Source organism: Microtus oregoni, unplaced genomic scaffold, assembly GCF_018167655.1.
Source record: "Microtus oregoni isolate MIOR12 unplaced genomic scaffold, Mior012 000005F_ref0000423, whole genome shotgun sequence".
NCBI lineage: Eukaryota > Metazoa > Chordata > Mammalia > Rodentia > Cricetidae > Microtus > Microtus oregoni.
The window spans coordinates 50,085,394-50,106,515 of NW_024543064.1; the positions used below are offsets into that span (position 1 = coordinate 50,085,394).

Sequence of the window (21,122 nt, forward strand, 5' to 3'; positions counted from 1 at the left end):
ATTAGAAGCATAAAAGGAAAAACAGGTAATTTAAGTACAAATGTAAACTTCATGCAAAGCAGAAGCACACAGATGTCTGAAAAGCAGTACTGTAGTCATGATTTCAGTCAGAGACAGAAAAGCCAGCCAGGGTACAGAGGAGCCACTGCTGGCTGCTCCCAGATCCCATGAAAGTTTTACTAGAAAAGTACAAGAAGGAGGAAGAAGAGAGGAGGTGGTGGCTGGTGCAGTAGAGGTGTGGCAGTGCCAGCAGCTGCCACTACCAACTCCTTGAGCACTATGAAATTCCCCAGGTAGAAACAGGAATGATCTGGTATTGGAGGAAGTGAGTTAGTACAAGCACACAGCACACAGGTTCTTGGTTAATTCCCACACTCTGACATCCCTCTCTTCTAGATTCCTGTTCATTCAGGAACCCAGTGAGGTTCAATGAGACAGATCTACTAGGGGCCCTGGTTACTACAGAATCCTTGAGTTTTATTTATAGCACTGCATTGATTTGGACTGATTAATTTCTTGAAAAATAGTCCTTTCACAGACAATGACATTTTAGTTCAGTTTTGTGAAGCTGGGTCTTACTCTGTATTTCAGGATATCTTATGCTGTGGGACAATGATGATGTTGTACCCTATAAAGATTTGTCAGTTGTATTGCTTTAATAAAATGCTGATTGGCCAGTAGTCAGGAAGGAAGTATAGGCGGGGCAAAGACAACAGGAGAATTCTGGGTGATGACTGCACACTGCATCTTTCTTCTTTCCAGAATTCTCCTGTTCTCATCGCCCCACCTCTACTTCCTGTCTGGCTACTGACCAATCAGCATTTTATTAAACCAGTATAACATACAAAACTTTACAGGAACTAACTATGTACCCCAGGCTGGCCATCAATTAACAGCACTCCTATCTCAGTCTCCTGTGTACTGGGACTACAGGCATGAACCAAACATATGACTAAGTAACAACTTTTTAAAACAAAATGCTTAAAATCTTAGAGAACATCAGTAAATAAAATATGTATCATTCCTACAAACAGACTAAGTCACTGGTATAAGAAAATCCACTGAAGGGCTGGAGAGATGGCTCAGAGGTTAAGAGCATTGCCTGCTCTTCCAAAGGTCCTGAGTTCAATTCCCGGCAACCACATGGTGGCTCACAACCATCTGTAATGGGGTCTGGTGCCCTCTTCTGGCCTGCAGACATACACACAGACATAATATTGCATACACAATAAATTAATAAATAAATATTTTAAAAAAAAAAAAAAAAAAAGAAAATCCACTGAAGCCGGGCGGTGGTGGTGCACGCCTTTAATCCCAGCACTCAGGAGGCAGAGGCAGGCGGATCTCTGTGAGTTCAAGGCCAGCCTGATCTATAAGAGCTAGCTCCAGGACAGGAACCAAAAGCTAAGGAGAAACCCTGTCTTGAAAAAAAAAAAATCGACTTAATGGGATCAATGAGAGGGCTCTATAACAAAGCCACTCGCAGAATTAGAACTGGTCAGATCTCAAATTGTTGAGTTGTTACAGGATGTGGAGCACCTAATCCAAGTTGGGCAGAACCTAACACAAGAACAATTTCTTGGTTCTTGACTGACCAAATCTGAAGTGAAAGAATATTCTCCATGGCTATTTTCCATGTGTTTTAGCTTGTTAAGGATTATTTTATTATTTTAAAAATGATGATGGCACATGTGGATTCATGTGCTATGGCATACATGTGGAGGTTAAAGGACAACTCAGTAGACTCAGTTCTCTCCTTCTATCTTTCATGGGATATAGGATCAAAACCTGACGAGCCATTTCACCCACCTAGGAAAAGATATTTTAAAAAGAAAATACTTCCATCTTCCAAGAGGCTAATATTATGGTAAGTAGAATATTGGTGCACACTCACCAATCAGTGAGAATCAGAAGTGTTGCTATTCCACCTAACCAGACACTTTAACAACACAAGATGGTACTGGAAAGATGTGTTAGCAGTTAAGAACACTTGCTGCTCTTCCAGAGGACCCAAGTTCTGTTCCCAGCACCTACACAGTGCAGCTCACGTTTGCCTGTAACTCTAGCACCAGTGGATATAACACCCTCTTTTGACCTCAAAGGGCATACACTTGGCATATGCTCACAAAGACACACATATGTACACACATAAAATAATATTTTTTATAAAAAGAATATGATAGTTTCAGGAGAAATGAAAAACAGAGAACAATGGAAGAGAAGTCAAACTTTCAAGAGATCATATTTATCAAAGCCCAAGTTTATCACAATGTCATGGCACACTAGGTGCATGTTCCACACCAACCTGGACTATGTCACTCTGATATATCAATTCTGCATAACTCCAATCTATAGAACAGAAAGCAATCAGCTAACAGGCAGCAATGTCGGCATTTGGCATGTTCAAGCTGTTGTTCACCCCTGTGCAGTATGATGAATGGGAGCACAGAGTCAGCAAGATGGGTTGATGATTTACACCTGACAGAATTAAACTAAAGGTATTTTTATCTAGCATCATAAGTAAGATACCACACATACTTCACTTTATTAAAAGTAGTAGAAGTCACAAAGTATCTCAAGAGTCCCATCCTTTAAAATTATGGTCTTTTGTTTTGAGATAGGACTTTATTATGTAGAGTTCCTGGATGGCCTGGAACTTGAACTAGGTTGGCCTTGAACTCATAGAGTTCTGCCTGCCTCTGCCTCCCAAGTATTGAGACTAAAGGCATATGCCACATCAATTTTTTTCTTCTTTTACATTAAAACATGAATCAGCCAGGCATAGAGGTACACATCTATAATGTCAGCATTGGAGAGAAAAAGGCAGGATTATGAGTTCAATTCAAAATCAGACTTGGGATAAAAGCCAGTCCTTAGCTAATCTGGACTATACAGTGAACCTTGTCAGAAGGGGTGAGAGAAGGCTGGCAATCAAGAATAGTTCATATGTATAGTATAGAATAAAGGCAATATGAGATTAGAGAGAATTTTAAGAAATGACATGTGTTCCAAAAGAGCTGGCCAACTTCTTGAAAAAGCAAGATACATCCATGCTAAATGATCTATAGCACAGCAGTTCTAGATTTTTCTGGTAATTTAGACAATCAGAAACAAAGACATTGGACAGGAAGCATCAGGAATATCACGACTAACATTCATGGAGCTCTCACTTGATGTGGGAAGTCCTTCTGTATATGCATTGCTTTTATTGGCTAATAAATAAAGCTGTTTCAGCCAATGGTTTAGCAGAGTAAAGCCAGGCAGGAAATCAGAACAGATTATATATATATATATATATATATATATATATATATATATATATGTAGAGAGAGAGACAGACAGACAGAGAGAGAGAGAGAGAGAGAGAGAGACAGAGACAGAGACAGAGAGAGATAGAGATAGAGATAGGTAGAGTCAGGAAGACGCCAGAACAGAACTTTACCCGGTAAGCCACAGCATCATGGCGATACACAGATTAATAGAAATGGGATAATTTAAGATGTAAGAGTTAGTTAATAAGAAGGTTGAGCTAATAGGTCAAACAGTGTTGTCATTAATATAGTTTCTGTGTGATTATTCGGGTCTTGGCACCTGGGAAGAAAAGAGCAGTCTCCTACACCACTTGCAGTCAAAATGCTAAGAGCTTGGCATATATTATTTTATTTCCTTCTCATATAAGCTCTTGAGTGTTCTAAGTTTTGTGAACAGTACCATTTATCTTAGTTTCTTCTCTACCACTTTGATGAGACATCATGACCAACACAACTTATAAAAGAAGAGTTTATTTAGAGTTTACAATTTCAGAAGGCAAAAAAGCCATGACTATCATGGTGGGGGAACAGTAGATATGGAACTGGGGCAGTAGCTGAGAGTTTACATCTTGATCCACAAGCATAAGGCAGAGGGAGAGAGAGAGCTAACTGACATTATTCTGGGATTTTGAAACTTCTAACCCAATCCCCAGGGACATATCTCTTCCAACAAGTCCACACCTCCTAATCCTTCCCAAACAGTTCTACCAACTGTGGACCAAGCATTCAAACAAATGAGTCTATTGGGGCTATTCTCATTCAAACCACCTTTCATTACAATAGGAACAGAAGTCAAGGTTATCTACTCAAAGATGCACAAAGTATATAGGAAGTCCATACAATTTCAAAGATGAACTCAGTTGAATTTAGTTAAAGGAAAGGTCCCACATTAAACTGCTTGTGTCTGGAAAGGAGGGAAAGTGGCATAAAGATGAGGCTCCAAAGGACATGTGGTGACAGCACATACCTTCATAGTTCCTTCCCAGATTACAGCACTCTTAAAACAAGACATCTAATAGCAGAGGAAGTGCCAGTCCATATTCTGATTCTTTTGCATTTATGTTAGCTTCTAAACTCACATTGAAACTTACAGAATTCTTCATATTTTTAAGGTTCTCAGACTAAGGGGAAGACTAAGATAGTCAATATTTACCAACACCACAACTTTGTTATGATAAAATAAGTTGAAACAAAAGTCAAACAGAAGCCATGAATCCAGACAATTAGTTTTAAAAGTAGTTGCTTTTAAATCAGACTGATATACATCAGTGTCTTAACATTTTCAGGGAGTTCTAGAAATCCAGATGTAAATTCAAAATTTGAAATATTCCACACTGTTGCTTAGTCAAATAAAAGAGCAGAACAGAGCAGGGGCCCCTCTTTATATTGTAACCCCTCTTTGGAGTGCCCCTGATAAAAGGACACACATAATCAACACACACAGCCCTTTATACCTCTGCCTCAAGAAGAGATGGTTCCATGGTTCTTGGCTCATCAACTGAGGCCTCATCATCAAACAGCCGGCGACAGCAAACCAACGTAAATGGTGGAGGCACTTCCTTAAGAAAGGAGACTGCTTCTCGGCGAGACCTCCCATAAAGCTGCACACCATTGACCTAGGATGACAAGGGCTGTCAGCTGTGAACAGGTGGAAAATTAAAAAGCACCAAAAAGACATTTCATTGTTCCTGTAAACAAAGGGCCAAAATTAAACATATTATTTTATCAACAGCTTAAATCATCTAAATTAAGGATGGATCTTGATTTAAAAAAATATGGCTGAAACTCAACAGAAATGGGGAGAATAAAGTACAAAATGTATGCTAGGCAGCACTATTCTCGTATAAAAGATCTAATGCTTCCCGTCTCTGAGGTTTCTCCTTTACGTAATCTACTACTGTATTCTTCTGGCTTCCCTTCACTCCTCCTTAAATGCTCTGACTGTCCCTGCCATCCTCTTCATATCCATTTCCTTCTGTGTTGTCATTATATGTCTGTTTGCCATCAACATGTGGCCATATCAAGGATACCCAGCAGCTGGAGTTTACTGTCAGTCAGAGCACACTTCCTCAGCCCTCATCAAGAGCATCACCTTAGTAAATGCTTCTATGGGAAGAGATGGGTGTCCCCAACACCACTTCCATTCCCCTACGCTGAACTAGTACAACATCACAGAAGTGTTCAGTGCCCAAGTTAGTTCACATGAGTGCTCCCTATCTCTCAAAAGGATAAGTCTATCTTGTTAATGATTAATCCCTATCACCAAACATCATATATATATATTGATACATAATAATATTTTGGATGAAAGAAAATTTAGAAATCTAGATTTGAGTGTATTGCTATTCTTACATGTGGCTTTAGCTCAAAGTTCTCTCAGTTCTATCTGCAAGTCACTGAGAGTGACCCGTTTGCTATTCCTAAAAGCTAAAGAAGAAGGAACACATTCCAGCCAACAATAGTCTCTTTGGATCTCTTCTGCCTTCCTAAGAGGAAATGGCAGGAATTTAATATTAGTGGTATTTCTACTGTGGCATCAGTCTCTCAAAGGTGAGCACAAATGCTCAGATAACAGGCAGGACTGGCTATACAGGGGGCACCCTTTCCACAGATCTGCCACTGTACTAGGGATAACAGAGGATGCTGCGTTGCTGAAAGCACCCTATCAACCCTTTCAGCAGTGGGTAGTGGCTGGAGTAAGTGGTCCCTAGGAACCACTCTCTAGTCTGTGACACATCCAGCACTTAGAGCCATCAATCCGACACATCATCCTGTCTCTTAATTCTTCAGACACATTCTAAAAACAGTAACAACAAAAACTCCAGAGAATCCCAACCTCTCTGCCCCTTTCCGCCTCTCTCAGGTCATCATGAGTATGAAGGAATGTAGGGAACAGCCACCCCAAGAGTTAGCAGTCTTCCATGGAAGAATTCAAGCCAACCTCTATGCAGAAAGGGTAGGGAGCTATCACTGCTTACATCATATCTACAGTGCCAGCCCATGAAATAAGCACAGAAAGTTCTAGAGTTAGCTGGACAGTAGCCTCTACCAAATATAAAAAGAGAAAAAATGGAAGCAGTAACTCTACCTAGATACAATTATTAGTTTGTGCTTCAACAAATTAGAAAGTCACTTTTCAGGTTTCTATCTCAGAGTACCTTTAAATATTTATTTAGTTCATTATTTATTCATTTGAATTGTCTCCACTTATTATAGCAGTGCCTGGTAGTCCTTTTCACTACCTACTGCTAAAAACACTGGTCCTATTCCCATTACCAGCTCCTAGCTAAGGGATTTATGGCTGCTGTAAATAGCTGTTCTGGGCTGAGACTTGGCATGGTTCTCTAACCCAAAGCTTATTTGTGTTTCTGGTTTTAAGCACTAAGAAGTACATTAAACACATTGTGGGTGGGAGGAAGAAAAATGAAGAGGAGGGAGGCAGGGCAAGAGCAGGAGAGGGGATGGGAGAAACCAACCAAAAGTTTATGTGGTCAACTTCAAAGATTTGTATGTCTACACTCACTTACTCATAAGCCGATTTTATTTCAAACTTCACAATATCTCTAATAATCCTTCAATCTGAGATCCTTTTTAAGTACCATCAAGTCATAACAATGTCAATTTGTTGATTAGAAAATGCACAAGTGAGCAGAGGCTTGCCGAGCACTCACTTTACACATGAGCTTGTTAATGTGTCTGCCGAATTGACAACAGCCAATCCTCCTTGTGACAGAAGCCTTACAGTTTATATGAATGGCAGGCAGCTTTTTAGACTTTCTGACAAGTGGAGGAAGATGAAGAAATCAAGTTTTCAATATGTTAAATGCATGCCCAGGGACACATGCAAGCCTGTGACAAATCCAGAATCCAAGGATTCAAAGCACATCTCTGCTATTCAATCTAGTAATCTAGGCTTCTTTCTGTGTCTCAACTTTTTTTTTTTTAAAACCAGAAATCTACACTTTCTATGTCAAACTATTGAGGCCATGAATAACACTCAGAGCAGGACACTTGCCTCCCATGTACAAGAGCAGGTTAAAACAAATGAAGGAGGAAAAAATAGACCAGGTTTACAAAAACATGTACCTTTGTGTGCTAAGGTAAAAAAGTCATTATACTCCCACCCCAAAAATCTTCACACTCCTTTTATAGCACTCTGTTTGTGGATGTAGACGCCCACGGTAGTCTAACAGAGATATCTGTTGACGGGTGAAGGCGGAGCTACACCATGCCTGATCTATTCTAACACGTTCAACACTGCTCTCACACCACACACCAAGTACTTTATACTCTGGGTCACTGACTCCCACATGAAAAAGTATTCACTGGTAAACTTAGCTAGATACACCTTTCCACCTAGAACTAACCTAAATTAACTAACCCGATTTTATTCCATCTGCATCTCTCAAATATCTCGTTTCTCAATAACTAATAATTACATATCACAGCAATGTTCTCCACTCCACAGATTGTCTCAAAGCTATGACCATGCCTTGCCAATCAGAATAGACATGATCTTAGGACCAGAAACAATGCCTCAGTTATGCAGTAAAGTTTATAACATAAATCTTCCAAATGCAGCGCAAGGCCACTACCTTCAGTGATCTAAAAATAACTACTTTCCCCCATAAAGAATGATGAATATTTGAGGAGATGGATATGTTCAACCTGACTTAAATAACACAGAACATCCTCTCTTATCAAAACAACATAGCCATTAATAGGTATAGTCTATTCAACAAATGTTGCTGCCAAAACTGCATTTCTACCCACAAAAGAATGAAATTAGACACTTATTTTTCACCCTGTACAAAAATCAATTCAAAGCAACCAAAGACCTTAATCTTAAATATGAAACACAGAAATGTCTAGAAGAAAACATGCAAGCATTCAAGATATTGGATTAGGGAAGAACTTTTGAATAGAACACCAATAGCATGTCAACAAAAGGGATGGCATCAAAGTCAAAGGCTTATGAAAACCAAAGGAAATAAACAGGAGCGCAAACAGAGCCTAGAGAATGGGAGAACATCGTTACCAGCTACACTTCAGATAAGGGGCTAATAATACAAACTTTAAAATAATTGTAGAAATTAAAAGCCAAGGAAATTGCTAATCAGTACAAATGAATAGATTTTTTAAAAAAAGAAACATGATGGCCAATAATTTTTGAAAGCATTCACTATCCCTATTCATAGGGAAATGGAAACTACAGAATGACTATCTTCAAAATTTCTAACAACTCTTGAAGAGGATGTGGGTTATTCACTTTGGTGGGGAAACAAGTTAATACGCCATTGTAGAAATCAGTTTGGAGGATTCTCAAAATTAAAATTGAACTACCATATAACCCCACTATTTCATTCCTGGATAAATACCCAGAGAATTTCATACCCTGTCAAAGAGATATTTGCAATTCTATGACCACTACTACTTTATTCACTATAGCACAGAAATAGAACATAGTTGTCCAACAATAGGTAGATAGATAAGAAGAGCAAGTGCATATATAAGATGGAATGCTATTCAACTTTAAAAAAATGTAATCATAAAATTTGAAGGAAAATGAATGGATTTAGAATGTATGATATTAAATAAGATCACACGATCTCAGAAAGAAAAAAAAATGGATGTTCTCCCCGATATGTGAGATCTAGCCAATAATACATGTATATAGATTTTTAAAAGACTTACATGTAGGTACACTATAACATATAGAAAAAAATAACAAAAAGGGACACATACTAAGACATGAGAAATGACCAAATGGAGAGAATAGACATGAATCATAAAAGAGAATATAAAGTTAATTGTTTTTCTAATTCTAACTCTGTCGTGGGTTTTTAGTTTCTGGTAATGGATAAGTGCCTAAAAATGTATTCAATAGTGAAATTGCAAAATTCAATGTGAAGCTACACAGCTTCATATCCAAAGAGCCAATCTAACTGTATAGGAATTTATTGACCTTGAATATGGTTAATTTTTGTGTATAACTCTTAATTTGCAAGTTTTTTTAAAATAAAGTTTATAATTGAAAAAAGACAAAAAAATAATAAATCAATAAAATAAGAGTTGGTATTAAAAATAAGTTCACTGACAGAATACATGCCTAGCAACACAAGGTTCAATCTCCAATATAGATAGATAGATAGATAGATAGATAGATAGATTGATTGATGTGGGAGTGTCATCTATCTGTTGCTTTCATTGGTTAATTAATAAAGAAACTGCTTGGCCTTTGATAGGCCAGCCCTTAGGTGGGTGGAGTAGACAGAACAGAATTCTGGGAGAAAGAAAGCCGAGTCAGGCAGATGCCATGCCTCTCCTCTCCAAGATGGACGCAGGTTAAGATCCTTTCCGGTAAGCCACCACCTTGTGGTGCTACACAGATTATTAGAAATGGGTTAATCTAGATATGAGAGTTAGTCAGTAAGAGGCTAGAACTAATGGGCCAAACAGTGTTTAAAAGAATACAGTTTCCATGGTGGCGCACGCCTTTAATCCCAGCACTCGGGAGGCAGAGGCAGGTGGATCTCTGTGAGTTCGAGCCCAGCCTGGTCTACAAGAGCTAGTTCCAGGACAGGCTCCAAAGCTACAGAGAGACCCTGTCTTGAAAAACCAAAAAAAAAAAAAAAAAAAAAATACAGTTTCCGTGTAATTATTTCGGGGCATAAGCTAGCCATGCGGGAGCCGAGGCAGCCGGAACACAGCCCACCGCTCCACTCACAACAGATAGATAAGCGGCCAAGTAATTTACTAAATCTTCCAATAAGATTCTAAAACCTTGTTGTCCTGTAGTATGAATTCTAATTTGTCTTAATAATAAAAACTCAGAGTCAATTATCAGGGGTGAAAGTTGAAGGATCAGAGAAGCAGAGAGGCCAGTCACTAGAGAGTACCTACCTCTATCAATGCTTAGACCGAAGAGGCAATCCTGCCTCTATGAAATCCTCAAACTGCATCTGAGTTCCTGTCTCCTCCAGCCTTATATTCCTCTCATCACCCAGCCATATTCCTTCCTGTCTCCACCTCCCTAGTGCTGGGCTTAAAGGCATATGATCCCAAGTACTAGGATTAAAGGTGTGAGCCATCTGGCTGTTTCTCTTTTGAACTAGATAAATTTTGTGTAGTCCAAAGTGGCCTTGAATTCATACAGATCCATCTGCCTCTGCCTCCCAGTGCTGGGATTAAAGGTGTGTGCCACCACTTCCTGGCCTCTGACTAACTAGTGGCTTAGCTCTGCACTCTGATATTCAGGCAAGCTTTATTTGTTAAATCATAAACGAAATATCACTACATCCTCCCATATTTAAGACAGAAGATTATAAACGTTAATATCATTCAAAAATTCAACTCAGCATTTCTCACAGCACACTGCTTTAGGTAGGTGACAACTACTAACTGCAGGAGCAGACAACCTGTGTGTCATCTTATCATTTCACTTTGATCAAACAAAATCTGAAAAATTTCTAAAATCAGGAACCAGGACTACTAAGTCAATTTATTAAATCCACCCCTGTAGTCTGAATGTGAACTATTCCCCATAGGTTTCTGTGTTTGAATACTTGGCCTCCAGATGGTAGGGGTATTTGGAGGTTCTAGAACCTTTGAGAGGTGGGGTCTCACTGGAGAAAGTGGGTCACTGGTTATGGACATTGAGGCTTCCTAACCTAGCCCATTTCCTGTCCCATCTGTGCTTCCTTGACTGCAGGTGCAAAGTGGGCAGCTGTCTCATGCTCCTGCACCATAGCTGTCCCACCGTAATGGACTGTATCCCCTCAAACTGTAATCCCAAATAAACCTTATTCCCTAAAATGCTTCTTGTTGAAGAATTTATCATGACAACGGGAAAAGGAACTAACACACGAGGGCTTCTTGTGGATCATCTGGTTCCCTGAGACAGTACTTTGTCATAAGGCTCAGGATGGATTTAAACTACCATTCTTGTTATCTCTTTGAGGGACACAGGAAGTAGAGTGATGGAGTGAACAGTCAGTGAAATGAGAGGAAACACAAGCAAAGGTATTATTCGGTCACTAGTTCATTGGGAAGCTGGGAAAGTCAGTGTCACTTTCTCTTATTTCTAAGAAATGTTAAGTTTGTATGCTATGTTAGTGGTAGATCTACCATTAACTACTACTCAGATCTCTCAAGAAGACACCAGATTTTTAAACTGTAGATCCAACCCTATATGTGTAATTAATGTATTCCTATATCAATAGTAAAGAGTTTCAGAATGCACAATAAGCACAAATTAATTTAAAAATTGAACCTATAATGAATCAAAGCTTTCTTTTTTCCCCCTGACAATATTTGTCCATCACAGGAGCTCACTGTGGCCTTGGCTGTAAACATACAACATGCAATGGACTATGCATGCCACCATAACACAATCCTAACAAATATCACTTAGAACAGTGGCTCAGAATGGAAACTGTGCTATTATTAATCACACTGTTTTTAATTATAGAAATGTAAAGTTTTTGGGAAATACATTTGAACACATTGGCACAGGGAACCCCTTCCTAAACATAACCCCAGCAGCGCAGACATTGAGAGAAACAGTTAATAGATGGGACCTGCTGAAACTGAAATGCTTCTGTAAAGCAAAGGACACAGTCAACAAGACAAAATGACAACCTACAGAATGGGAAAAGATCTTCACTAACCCCACATCAGACAGAGGTCTGATCTCCAAAATATATAAAGAACTCAAGAAATTGGACACCAAAAGAACACATAATCCAATAAATTAAAAAAAAAATGGAGTACAGACCAAAACAGAGAGCTCTCAACAGAGGAATCTAAAATGTCTGAAAGTCTGAAAGACACTAAGGAAATACTCAACATCCTTAGTCATCAGAGAAATGCAAATCAAAACAACTCAGATTCCATCTTACACCTGTAAGAATGGCCAAGATCAGAAACACTGATGACAACTTATGCTGGAGAGGTTCTGGGGTAAAGGGAACACTTCTGCATTGCTGGTGGGAATGCAAGCTGGTACAGCCCCTTTGGATGTCAGTGTGGCGATTTCTCAGAAAATTAGGAAACAACCTTCCTCAAGACCCAGTAATATCACTTTTGGGTATATATCCAAAGGATGCTCAATCGTGCCACAAGGACATGTGCTCAACTATGTTCATAGCAGCTTTGTTTGTCATAGCCAGAACCAGGAAACAACCTAAATGCCCTCAACCGAAGAATGGATAAGGAAAATGTAGTACATTTACAAAATGGAGTACTACACAGCAGCTTGAATTTTGCAGGAAAATGGATGGAGTTAGAAAACATTATTTTGAGTGAGGTAACTCAGACACAGAAAGACAATTATCACATGTACTCACTCATAGGTGGTTTTTAAACATAAAGCAAAGAAAACCAGTCTACAAACCACAATTCCAGAGAACTTAGACAACAATGCAGACACTAAGAGAGACTTACATAGATCTAATCTACATGGGAAGTAGAAAGTATAAAAAGACCAGATCTCCTGAATAAATTGGGAGCATGGGGACCTTGGGGGGGGGGGGGTGAAGGGGAGAGGGGAGAGGCAGGGAGTGGAGCAGAGAAAAATGCAGAGCTCAATAAAAATCAATTAAAAGAAATGGGAGCTGAAAAGCATTGTACATCAAGTTGCTTGTCAGATAACTGTTAACAAAGGGGGAAAATAGCAAATACACATACACTTGTTGACATGCATGTCAAATATATCTCTTCATTTAAGCCAGGTATAAAGAAGCTCACAGTTTTGAATGTGCTCCATCTTGACTAAAGGTCAGAGAGTTCAGACCTATTCTTGCTCTTCAAGGATGAGTAACAAGATGTTTGACCAAGGGTGTGACTACTGGATGCCTTACTCTTCAAAGACCAGTCAATAGGATATTTTGACTTAGGGCATGATTACCAGGTGTTTTGAATGTAAAAATATAATTATGCTTGCTTGTTCTTTGTATCATGGAAGTCTTATGCCCTCCCCGTTTGACTGGGGTGTGTAAGGACTGTGAGTAATAACTCACTTTTTGAGGAAGAAGAAGAAAGAAGAAAGAAGAAAGAAGAAGAAGAGGAAGAGGAAGAGGAAGAGGAAGAAGAAGAAGAAATGTAAAGTTTTAGCTGTGGATATAGCTCAGTGGGCTGAACACTGGCCTAACATATTAGAGGTCCCAATTTCATTCCCCATGCCACCTAAAATGGGGATTGGAGGTACACAGGCCTAAAATATAATGGTTTAATTATTTTCCTGCCATAATTCCTCAGCCTGTAAATGTCAAATTAGTACATGTCGACATCATATTACATTAAAACGTTTGATTTTTAAATTACTGTTTGGGCTGTTGACTTGAGCATTAAAAAATTGTTAAATGAATTTTGGCTTGGGATAAAGACAGAAATTTTAAATTCTGAAATAGTCCTAAAAATCTGCCATTTTTTTCTATGTATTTAGGTAAAACAACATACTCAGTATTGACAATTATAAAATCCAAATGTTGATCAGATCTGTAAAACACTGAAGATGCTCTGCTCCTGCCATACCAGAGTCAGCCAAGATTTATATGAAATCTTGTTCTTTATCTGAAAGCCAGCAATCATGTCCATCTCAGTATGCAAAACAGCATCCATCTTTATTTAATAAGTGACAAAAATACGTGTGTGCCAAAGAATTCTGCCCTAAATCTACTTTAGGGTGACAATTGGTAGCCTAAAAGAGACCATGGGAGTCAGCATTACAAAGAGGGAAATCCCAAGGGAATAATCCTAAAGCTACATGCAAGCCTAAAGGTGTTCAACCCTTATAATCCTTACAGAAATAACCAACAGACCTGAAAATAAATATACTACATGTTGCCAACAAGAATCAGAGACCATGGGGTTGGAAAGGTGGCAAGACAGTTAAGAGTATCTGTTGATTTTGTAGAGGACCCTAGCACCCAAAGCCCTATTCTGACATTCAAAGGCATTAGGCACGTACATAGTGCACATAAATACATGCAGGTAACACTCATATACATATATCAAACTTTTATGACAATCATTTAGACAAACATTTAAAATGATGCTCAAAGGCCTTAACAACTAGAGAAAAGTACATTTAAAATGTGGTATATACTTTGTGTATTAACTAGTAAGCTGTTGGCATTTCTCATTATAAATGGCTCCCATTACATTGGCATTGGTGGCATTGTCAATTGGTGAACACATTTTCCTAGAACTTAAAATTACTGCCATGCATTTTTCTTCTCCTTCATGTTTTACCTCAAGAAGCTCATCTTCCGGCTGTAGGAGATTTAGGGAATCCACTGGACCACCAGGAACAACTGAAGAGATATAATGGTGTCCATCAAAGGAATCCACTTCCACACCAAGTCTCAGAGTGTGGATAGGCAGCAGCTGCAGGAAGCACAGAGCAATGACATCAAACACAACAGGGACAGGACAGGTATTAATCAACCCCCAGTTAGGTGTCATTTAGACATTGAAACCCCACCTCTTAGAACCAATAACTAAAATTCTAAATGGCAAAACAGGGGGCGAAAAACAGAAAGTGAAGTTACGAAACCATTGGTTTTCCTATTCTCCAGCGCTTCCCTTCAGTTTCTGAGAATGGAGACAAAAAGCAAACAAAAGAGCCTGCCTTCAAGTCCTAGTTCCAGATTCCCCACACTTCCTAGAGTCCCCAGTATACATGCTGTGTGTCACTGTTCTAAGTGTTCCCCACCCCAAGACATCCCAACTCCCCTTTATTTGCTAATTAACCTCCACTTACACTTTACTACCAAAATAATAAAACCTTCAAGAATCCCATTAATGAACATCCAAGTGAGGTCAGGACTATACTGAACACATCTTGATCTTAGCACAAGCACACTGATTATAATTCTCTTCTTTCTCTCTGTTTCCTGAGGCAGGGATCAAACTCAGAGCTTTGGAAATGGTAGGCAAGAACTTTACAACTGAGCTGTAGCTCCAGTTCTTGTTTGTTTTGTTTTAACATAGGGTCCCATGTAACACAGGATGGCTTCAATTCACAATCCTCTGGTCTTTACCTCTCAAGAGTGCTACAGGTGGGTACCAGCACACCCACAAACGATCCTATTTTCTTGATTGCCCAGAACATTGTCAGGCACTGAAGATGATGCATTGGATGCTATGTGAACATTACTGATTTGGGGGAAGACAATCATTTCTACTCTGGGATTGCTTCTATTCAATTTGAAGGGCTCTTGTGGGCTATAGCATGAGTCATTGTTGAAAGACTCAGTGTCAGGAAGATGAGAATCTTAGCTGCATTCACCTTGGTTGTCTATAAAACTCTAGGACATTCACCATAGCTGCCTAAATTCAAAGGTGGTAAACACTATGCTATGTTTTACATTCTCTTGATCAACAGTCTGCTTATCTACACAGCAGGGCCACTTCTAATTATTCTACATAAGGAGATAATCCTCTACAGGTAGCAATGCATCCTCAGTTTCTCTGTTGTCCCTTCATCCCTCAATCGCTGCCTCCCTTTACTTATCTGTTCTAAGCACCCAGAGTTGCATAGGACTTGCTTCAGCCTCCACCTGGGGCTCACTTTCATCAAATGACAGCCATGCGGAGAGATGGGAAGTGGCACGCAGTTCAGCTGACAAATAGTTCACAATAGGCACAAGGGACTAGACCTATAGCCCCCAGATTAGCTTTCCAAAAAAGAGTTACTCTTAACCACCAATCTCTCTTCTAGCACCCTACATGAAGAGCTGGATTGCTTCTTTTTTTTTTTTTTGGTTTTTCGAGACAGGGTTTCTCTGTGGTTTTGGAGCCTATCCTGGAACTAGCTCTTGTAGACCAGGCTGGTCTCGAACTCACAGAGATCCACCTGCCTCTGCCTCCCGAGTGCTGGGATTAAAGGCGTGCGCCACCACCGCCCGGCACTGGATTGCTTCTTACTAGTACTCTCCGTCCTGTGATTTCTCATGGCTGCCACACCACTCTCTTGTGTAGTCACTATCAAATCACTTCTACGAAGGTAGGAGCTGGGTTGCTTCCATAGTTCATTCAGCAGAGGTGAAGCCAAGACTCTCAGATAAATGTTTCTGTAAAATGTTTCCCAACCAATCCACGGGTACCACCTTCCTTTCCATTGTGAGCCATATATCATGAAACAGAGTCGTTGTTTCTCAGAGACCAACTCCCGTGGGTGCTGGAACTATCTTGCATAAGATTATGAAAGCAGATTATTCAGTTTCCAGAAATTCTGAAAGCCAGCTGTCAAATGTGGCCTTCAAATTATGTTGTATAAAGTTGCAATTAAATCATATTAAAAATAAATGTAATAAGTACTCAAAGTCATAACTTTCTAATTATTTATTATATTTTATTATTTTATTTCCCCAAGGTGATGTATATCTGAAAGACATAAATATTTCAACACCTCAGAGAATACCAATCAGGTGGACAATTGAGGCAAAGTAGCAGATGAAATAGCTGGTTTGTTTAGTTGCTAAGCACAGCTGGGACAGGTCCTTGCCCTGCAGAGGAGCCTGTGTGACAATAAAGTGATTCTTGTGAGCAGCTTTCCAATTCAGTGATCAGTGATGCCATTTGGCAGCTGAGAGCTGGCCAGGACAGAGTATGTATGCCACAGATATCAGTAAATGTTGCAAACTAGGGTGTCCTCATTCTCTTTCTGGGGGCTAGAAACTGTTACATCACCAATCTACCATAGATCTAGGTTATACTTCTAGGCTGTATACTGCATGTCAGGCATTGTGCAACAAGAAAAGCAAGGTGGATGAAAGGGAACAGCCTTGGCCTTCAGAAATAATATCACCAATGTCAGAGTGAACGACCAACCAGCCAACAGGTAGCATGATTCAAACAAGCCTACCCAGTAAAGAATGCAAAGAATGAAACCAAGTATGACTGCTAGTGGTAAGCAAGTGCGTACTAATTCCAGCAAGTGCTGCAAGGAGACACTTTGGGTCTCAATATAGGAACACAAGAGTTGGAGGTCGGTTCACAAATCTGGCCAGGTAGGCAAGTAGAGAAAGTGGCCTATGAGGAGACAGTTGAAAGATAAAATGAGCTAACTCTATGAACAGTCTGCTGGGGGCTCTTGTAGAAAGGGTAACTGTTAAATCTTCTATGTAAGCAAATGAGTAGATGATGTGATTATTTCTATATGCAAATAACTACCCAAATTTGACTATATATTAAAAAATGTTATCCATACAACAGAGACCTATACTACATATCCCATCAAAGGTAAAAGAATAAAAAAGATAAAACAAGGGAAGTATTGCTGACATCCCTTCCAGCCCCCTCCAAGTATTGATCTATTCAACTAGTGGATTCCATCCCCCACCTCCATGGGACACTGAAGACAAGAAAGGAGTGGATCAGAACAGACTCGTTCATGGCATCCCTGGCTCCCTTTTATGCTATTTTTTCAGATATCTGTACACTCCATAAGCTCTCTAGAAAACTTAATCTGCAAACAAAATACATGCTTCATCTTCAATCATGATGAACCAGAAATGATGTTTACAAAATCTGTCAATCTGGGGGAAATCTACCTACTATAAGTTCTGAATCTAAATGGAGTGCAGCTGGGTTTCTGGGACATCATGTTCCACTGCTGCAGTCTTCTCTGCAGGAGCATAACTGTTTAATTACCTGTCCCATCTGAATTTAGCCGTCAAACAAATCAATCCTTTCATCTGTCTTTTAGTTGTCCATCCCTTCCATACAGTGAGTTCGTAGGCAGAGCAGAAAATGCTAAGATGACAAGGAGTGTGTGCAGCAGATGATTGATTGTGTGCAGACACATTCCTTACCATGCTTTCTGATGCTTGTTCAATATGCATTTCCCAGGTCCTACTGAAAGTGACAAAGCTAATGAGTAGTGGAGTTCTCTTGATTCTGCCCAAAGGTTTACTGTCAAAGCTAAAATGATTAAGAAAAACGAGATTGAGAGAGCTGGAGTCTTTAGTCCAAAGTAAAGAAGCCTGTCACGAAGTAAACTATGGCACATGCATTTAGTAAAAGCTTGACTTTTAGGATCCTAAAAAAAGACATCAAAATGGTCTTTCTCCACTGGAGAAAGAATTCTGGAAAAGACTGCTCCAAGGAGGTGTCAATGGGGTGGGGGAAGATATTTCCAGAGAACATTGAATTCAAAATAAAACAGAAAAGAACAGAAGGAAGACCAGGGTTGGTTCTCATTATATGCATACACACACTAAATGAAAGTATTAAATACTCATTGAGGTCCAAAAGTAAGAAGTTACTAAATTTAGTATAAAAAAGAAACAAACATCCCAAGATGAAGGCTACATGTCTTCAAGAAGGAAGATGAACTTCATTCCCTTAGAAGTCATGCAATCAATCAATCAATCCACTAGAGCAGCTCCTATTCAGTATTTGCTTATCTCTTCCCTTCTAAAATCTTAATTTTGAATATTCAGAAATATATACGATGTTAAAAATATTAACAACTCTTTTCAACTTACTCATACAAGTATGCGATCTGCTACTGTAGGTGTCACCTGGGCTACCTGCCTGGCCCGCCTGTCTGAGTTTTAATCACTGACCTAACACTGTACTTGAATCTCTCCTACCTTTGATCACAAAATATCTTCTTCTTATTCAGTTTATTTCTTCCAAATCCACTCTTCAAAATACAGTACAAATGGCAATCTCCCAATAAGCATTTTCCATCTGTCATAAGGAACTACTACCTCCTTCCTTCAGCAAGTATTAGGCATTTTAACAATACATCCAGAGTCATTCTCAACACAACACGAAAAAGATGAGACTGAAATCCCTTCCAGGAGGGGTGACAGGGATGCTCAATAATTAAGAACCGGGCAGTTCTTACAGAGAATTCAGATTTGGTTCCCAGAACCCACATGATGGCTAACAGCTGTCTGTAACTCTTGTTCCAGGGAATCCGATGCCCTCTTATGACCTCCATGGGGACTACAGGCATATGGTGCACAGACATACATGCAGGCAAAACCCTCATGCACAAAATAAAATTAAGTTTAAATTTTTGGAAATTTTGAAAAACTTTAAAAAATTATCTTCTCTATAATCTCAAGACTTGGAAGGCAGAAACAGGAGGATCATAAATTTGAGGGCTGTCTGGAACACAAAGAGTTTGAGACCAATCTTAGCTACATACATTGGGGTGGCTCTAAAAGGAATTGGAAAGGGGTGAAAATGATTAAAATGTATTAATTATATGAAATTTCCAAAGAATTAATAAAAATGTTATTTTTTAATAATGATGCTGGGTGGTGGTGGTGCATGCCTTTAATCCCAGCACTCGGTAGCCAGAGGCAGAAGCTCTGTGAGTTGGAGGTCAGCCTGGTCTACAAGAGCTAATTCTAGAACAGGAATCAAAACTACAGAGAAACCCTGTCTCGAAAAAGAATGAACGAAAGAAAGAAAGACAGAAAGAAAGAAAGAATTTTATAGACTTAGAATATGATAACCCATGGCTTGCTTACTAATTCTCCCACTCACTAGTTACAGACACCTTTTAGAGGTTCTTGGTGGCAGTTGTGTTGTTTAGTTTTTAAGAAAGGCTTGTCTCTAACTCCTGTCTCTACCTCCTATGTGCTGGAACTATAGGCAGGCACCACCACAGCCTGTTCATGTGGTACTAGGAAGAGAATCCACGGCTTCATGAAGGTTTGGCAAACAGCTGACCAACAGAACTAGACCACTATCTGTTTTGTTTTGTCAGGATTTTATTTTATTATACTTTATTTTCTGAGACAAGGTTCTACCTTTGCAGCCTAGGATGACCTAACTCCTAATTCTTCTTCCGCTGTCTCCAAGAGAGGATATTGCAGGTATATGCTTGTGAACTTTGGGAAGATACTTTGCCTATCAGATGCTCAATTTCCCCATATGAAAAATGAGAAAATCACACTGCACACCAGGAGGAGAAACATCTTTTAAAGCAGAGACATGACCATGGCGACCGCACAATGGTACTGCTGCAGCCCCTAAAGACCCAAGAACATCCACCACCTTAAAAATGTGTTTGCTCCACAGGAGACCACTTCCTACGTATAACTCCAGCAGCACAGACATTAAGAGCATCATTGAATAAATGGGACCTCCTGAGACTGAGAAGCTTCTGTAAAGCAAAGGACACTGTCACTAAGACAAAAAGGCAACCCACTGACTGGGAGAAGATCTTCACCAACCCCGCAACTGACAAAGGTCTGATCTCCAAAATATATAAAGAACTCAAGAAACCAGACCATAAAAGGCTAATTAACCCAATTATAAAATGGGGCACTGAGCTGAACAGAGAATTCTCAATAGAAGAAGTTCAAATGGCCAAAAGACACTTAAGGTCATGCTCAACTTCCTTAGCGATCAGGGAAATGCAAATCAAGACAACTTTAAGATACCATCTTACACCTGTCAGAATGGCTAAAATAAAAAACACCAATGATAGCCTTTGCTGGAGAGGTTGTGGAGAAAGGGGTACACTCATCCATTGCTAGTGGGAATGCAAACTTGTGCAACCACTTTGGAAAGCAGTGTGGCGGTTTCTCAGGAAATTCGGGATCAACTTATTCCTGGACCCAGCAATATCACTCTTGGGAATATACCCAAGAGATGCCCTATCATACAACAAAAGTATATGCTCAACTATGTTCATAGCAGCATTGTTTGTAATAGCCAGAACCTGGAAACAACCGAGATGCCCTTCAATGGAAGAATGGATGAAGAAAGTATGGAATATATACATATTAGAGTACTACTCAGCAGTAAAAAACAATGACTTCTTGAATTTTGCATGCA

The 21,122-nt window shown here is 39.5% G+C and overlaps 1 protein-coding gene across 5 annotated transcripts in view; it reads right to left on the bottom strand.

Moving 5' to 3' along the window:
- Nucleotides 1–21,122, bottom strand: part of Patj (PATJ crumbs cell polarity complex component) — a 307,480-nt gene that overhangs the window by 227,638 nt on the left and 58,720 nt on the right. For all 5 annotated transcript variants that reach the window (XM_041651469.1, XM_041651475.1, XM_041651470.1 and 2 more), the window contains exons 15-16: nucleotides 14,565–14,699; nucleotides 4,766–4,927 (exon numbers count right to left, since the gene is read on the bottom strand). In XM_041651469.1, coding sequence (XP_041507403.1) covers nucleotides 4,766–4,927; nucleotides 14,565–14,699 — 297 coding nt within the window. The remainder of the gene's footprint in view (nucleotides 1–4,765; nucleotides 4,928–14,564; nucleotides 14,700–21,122) is intronic.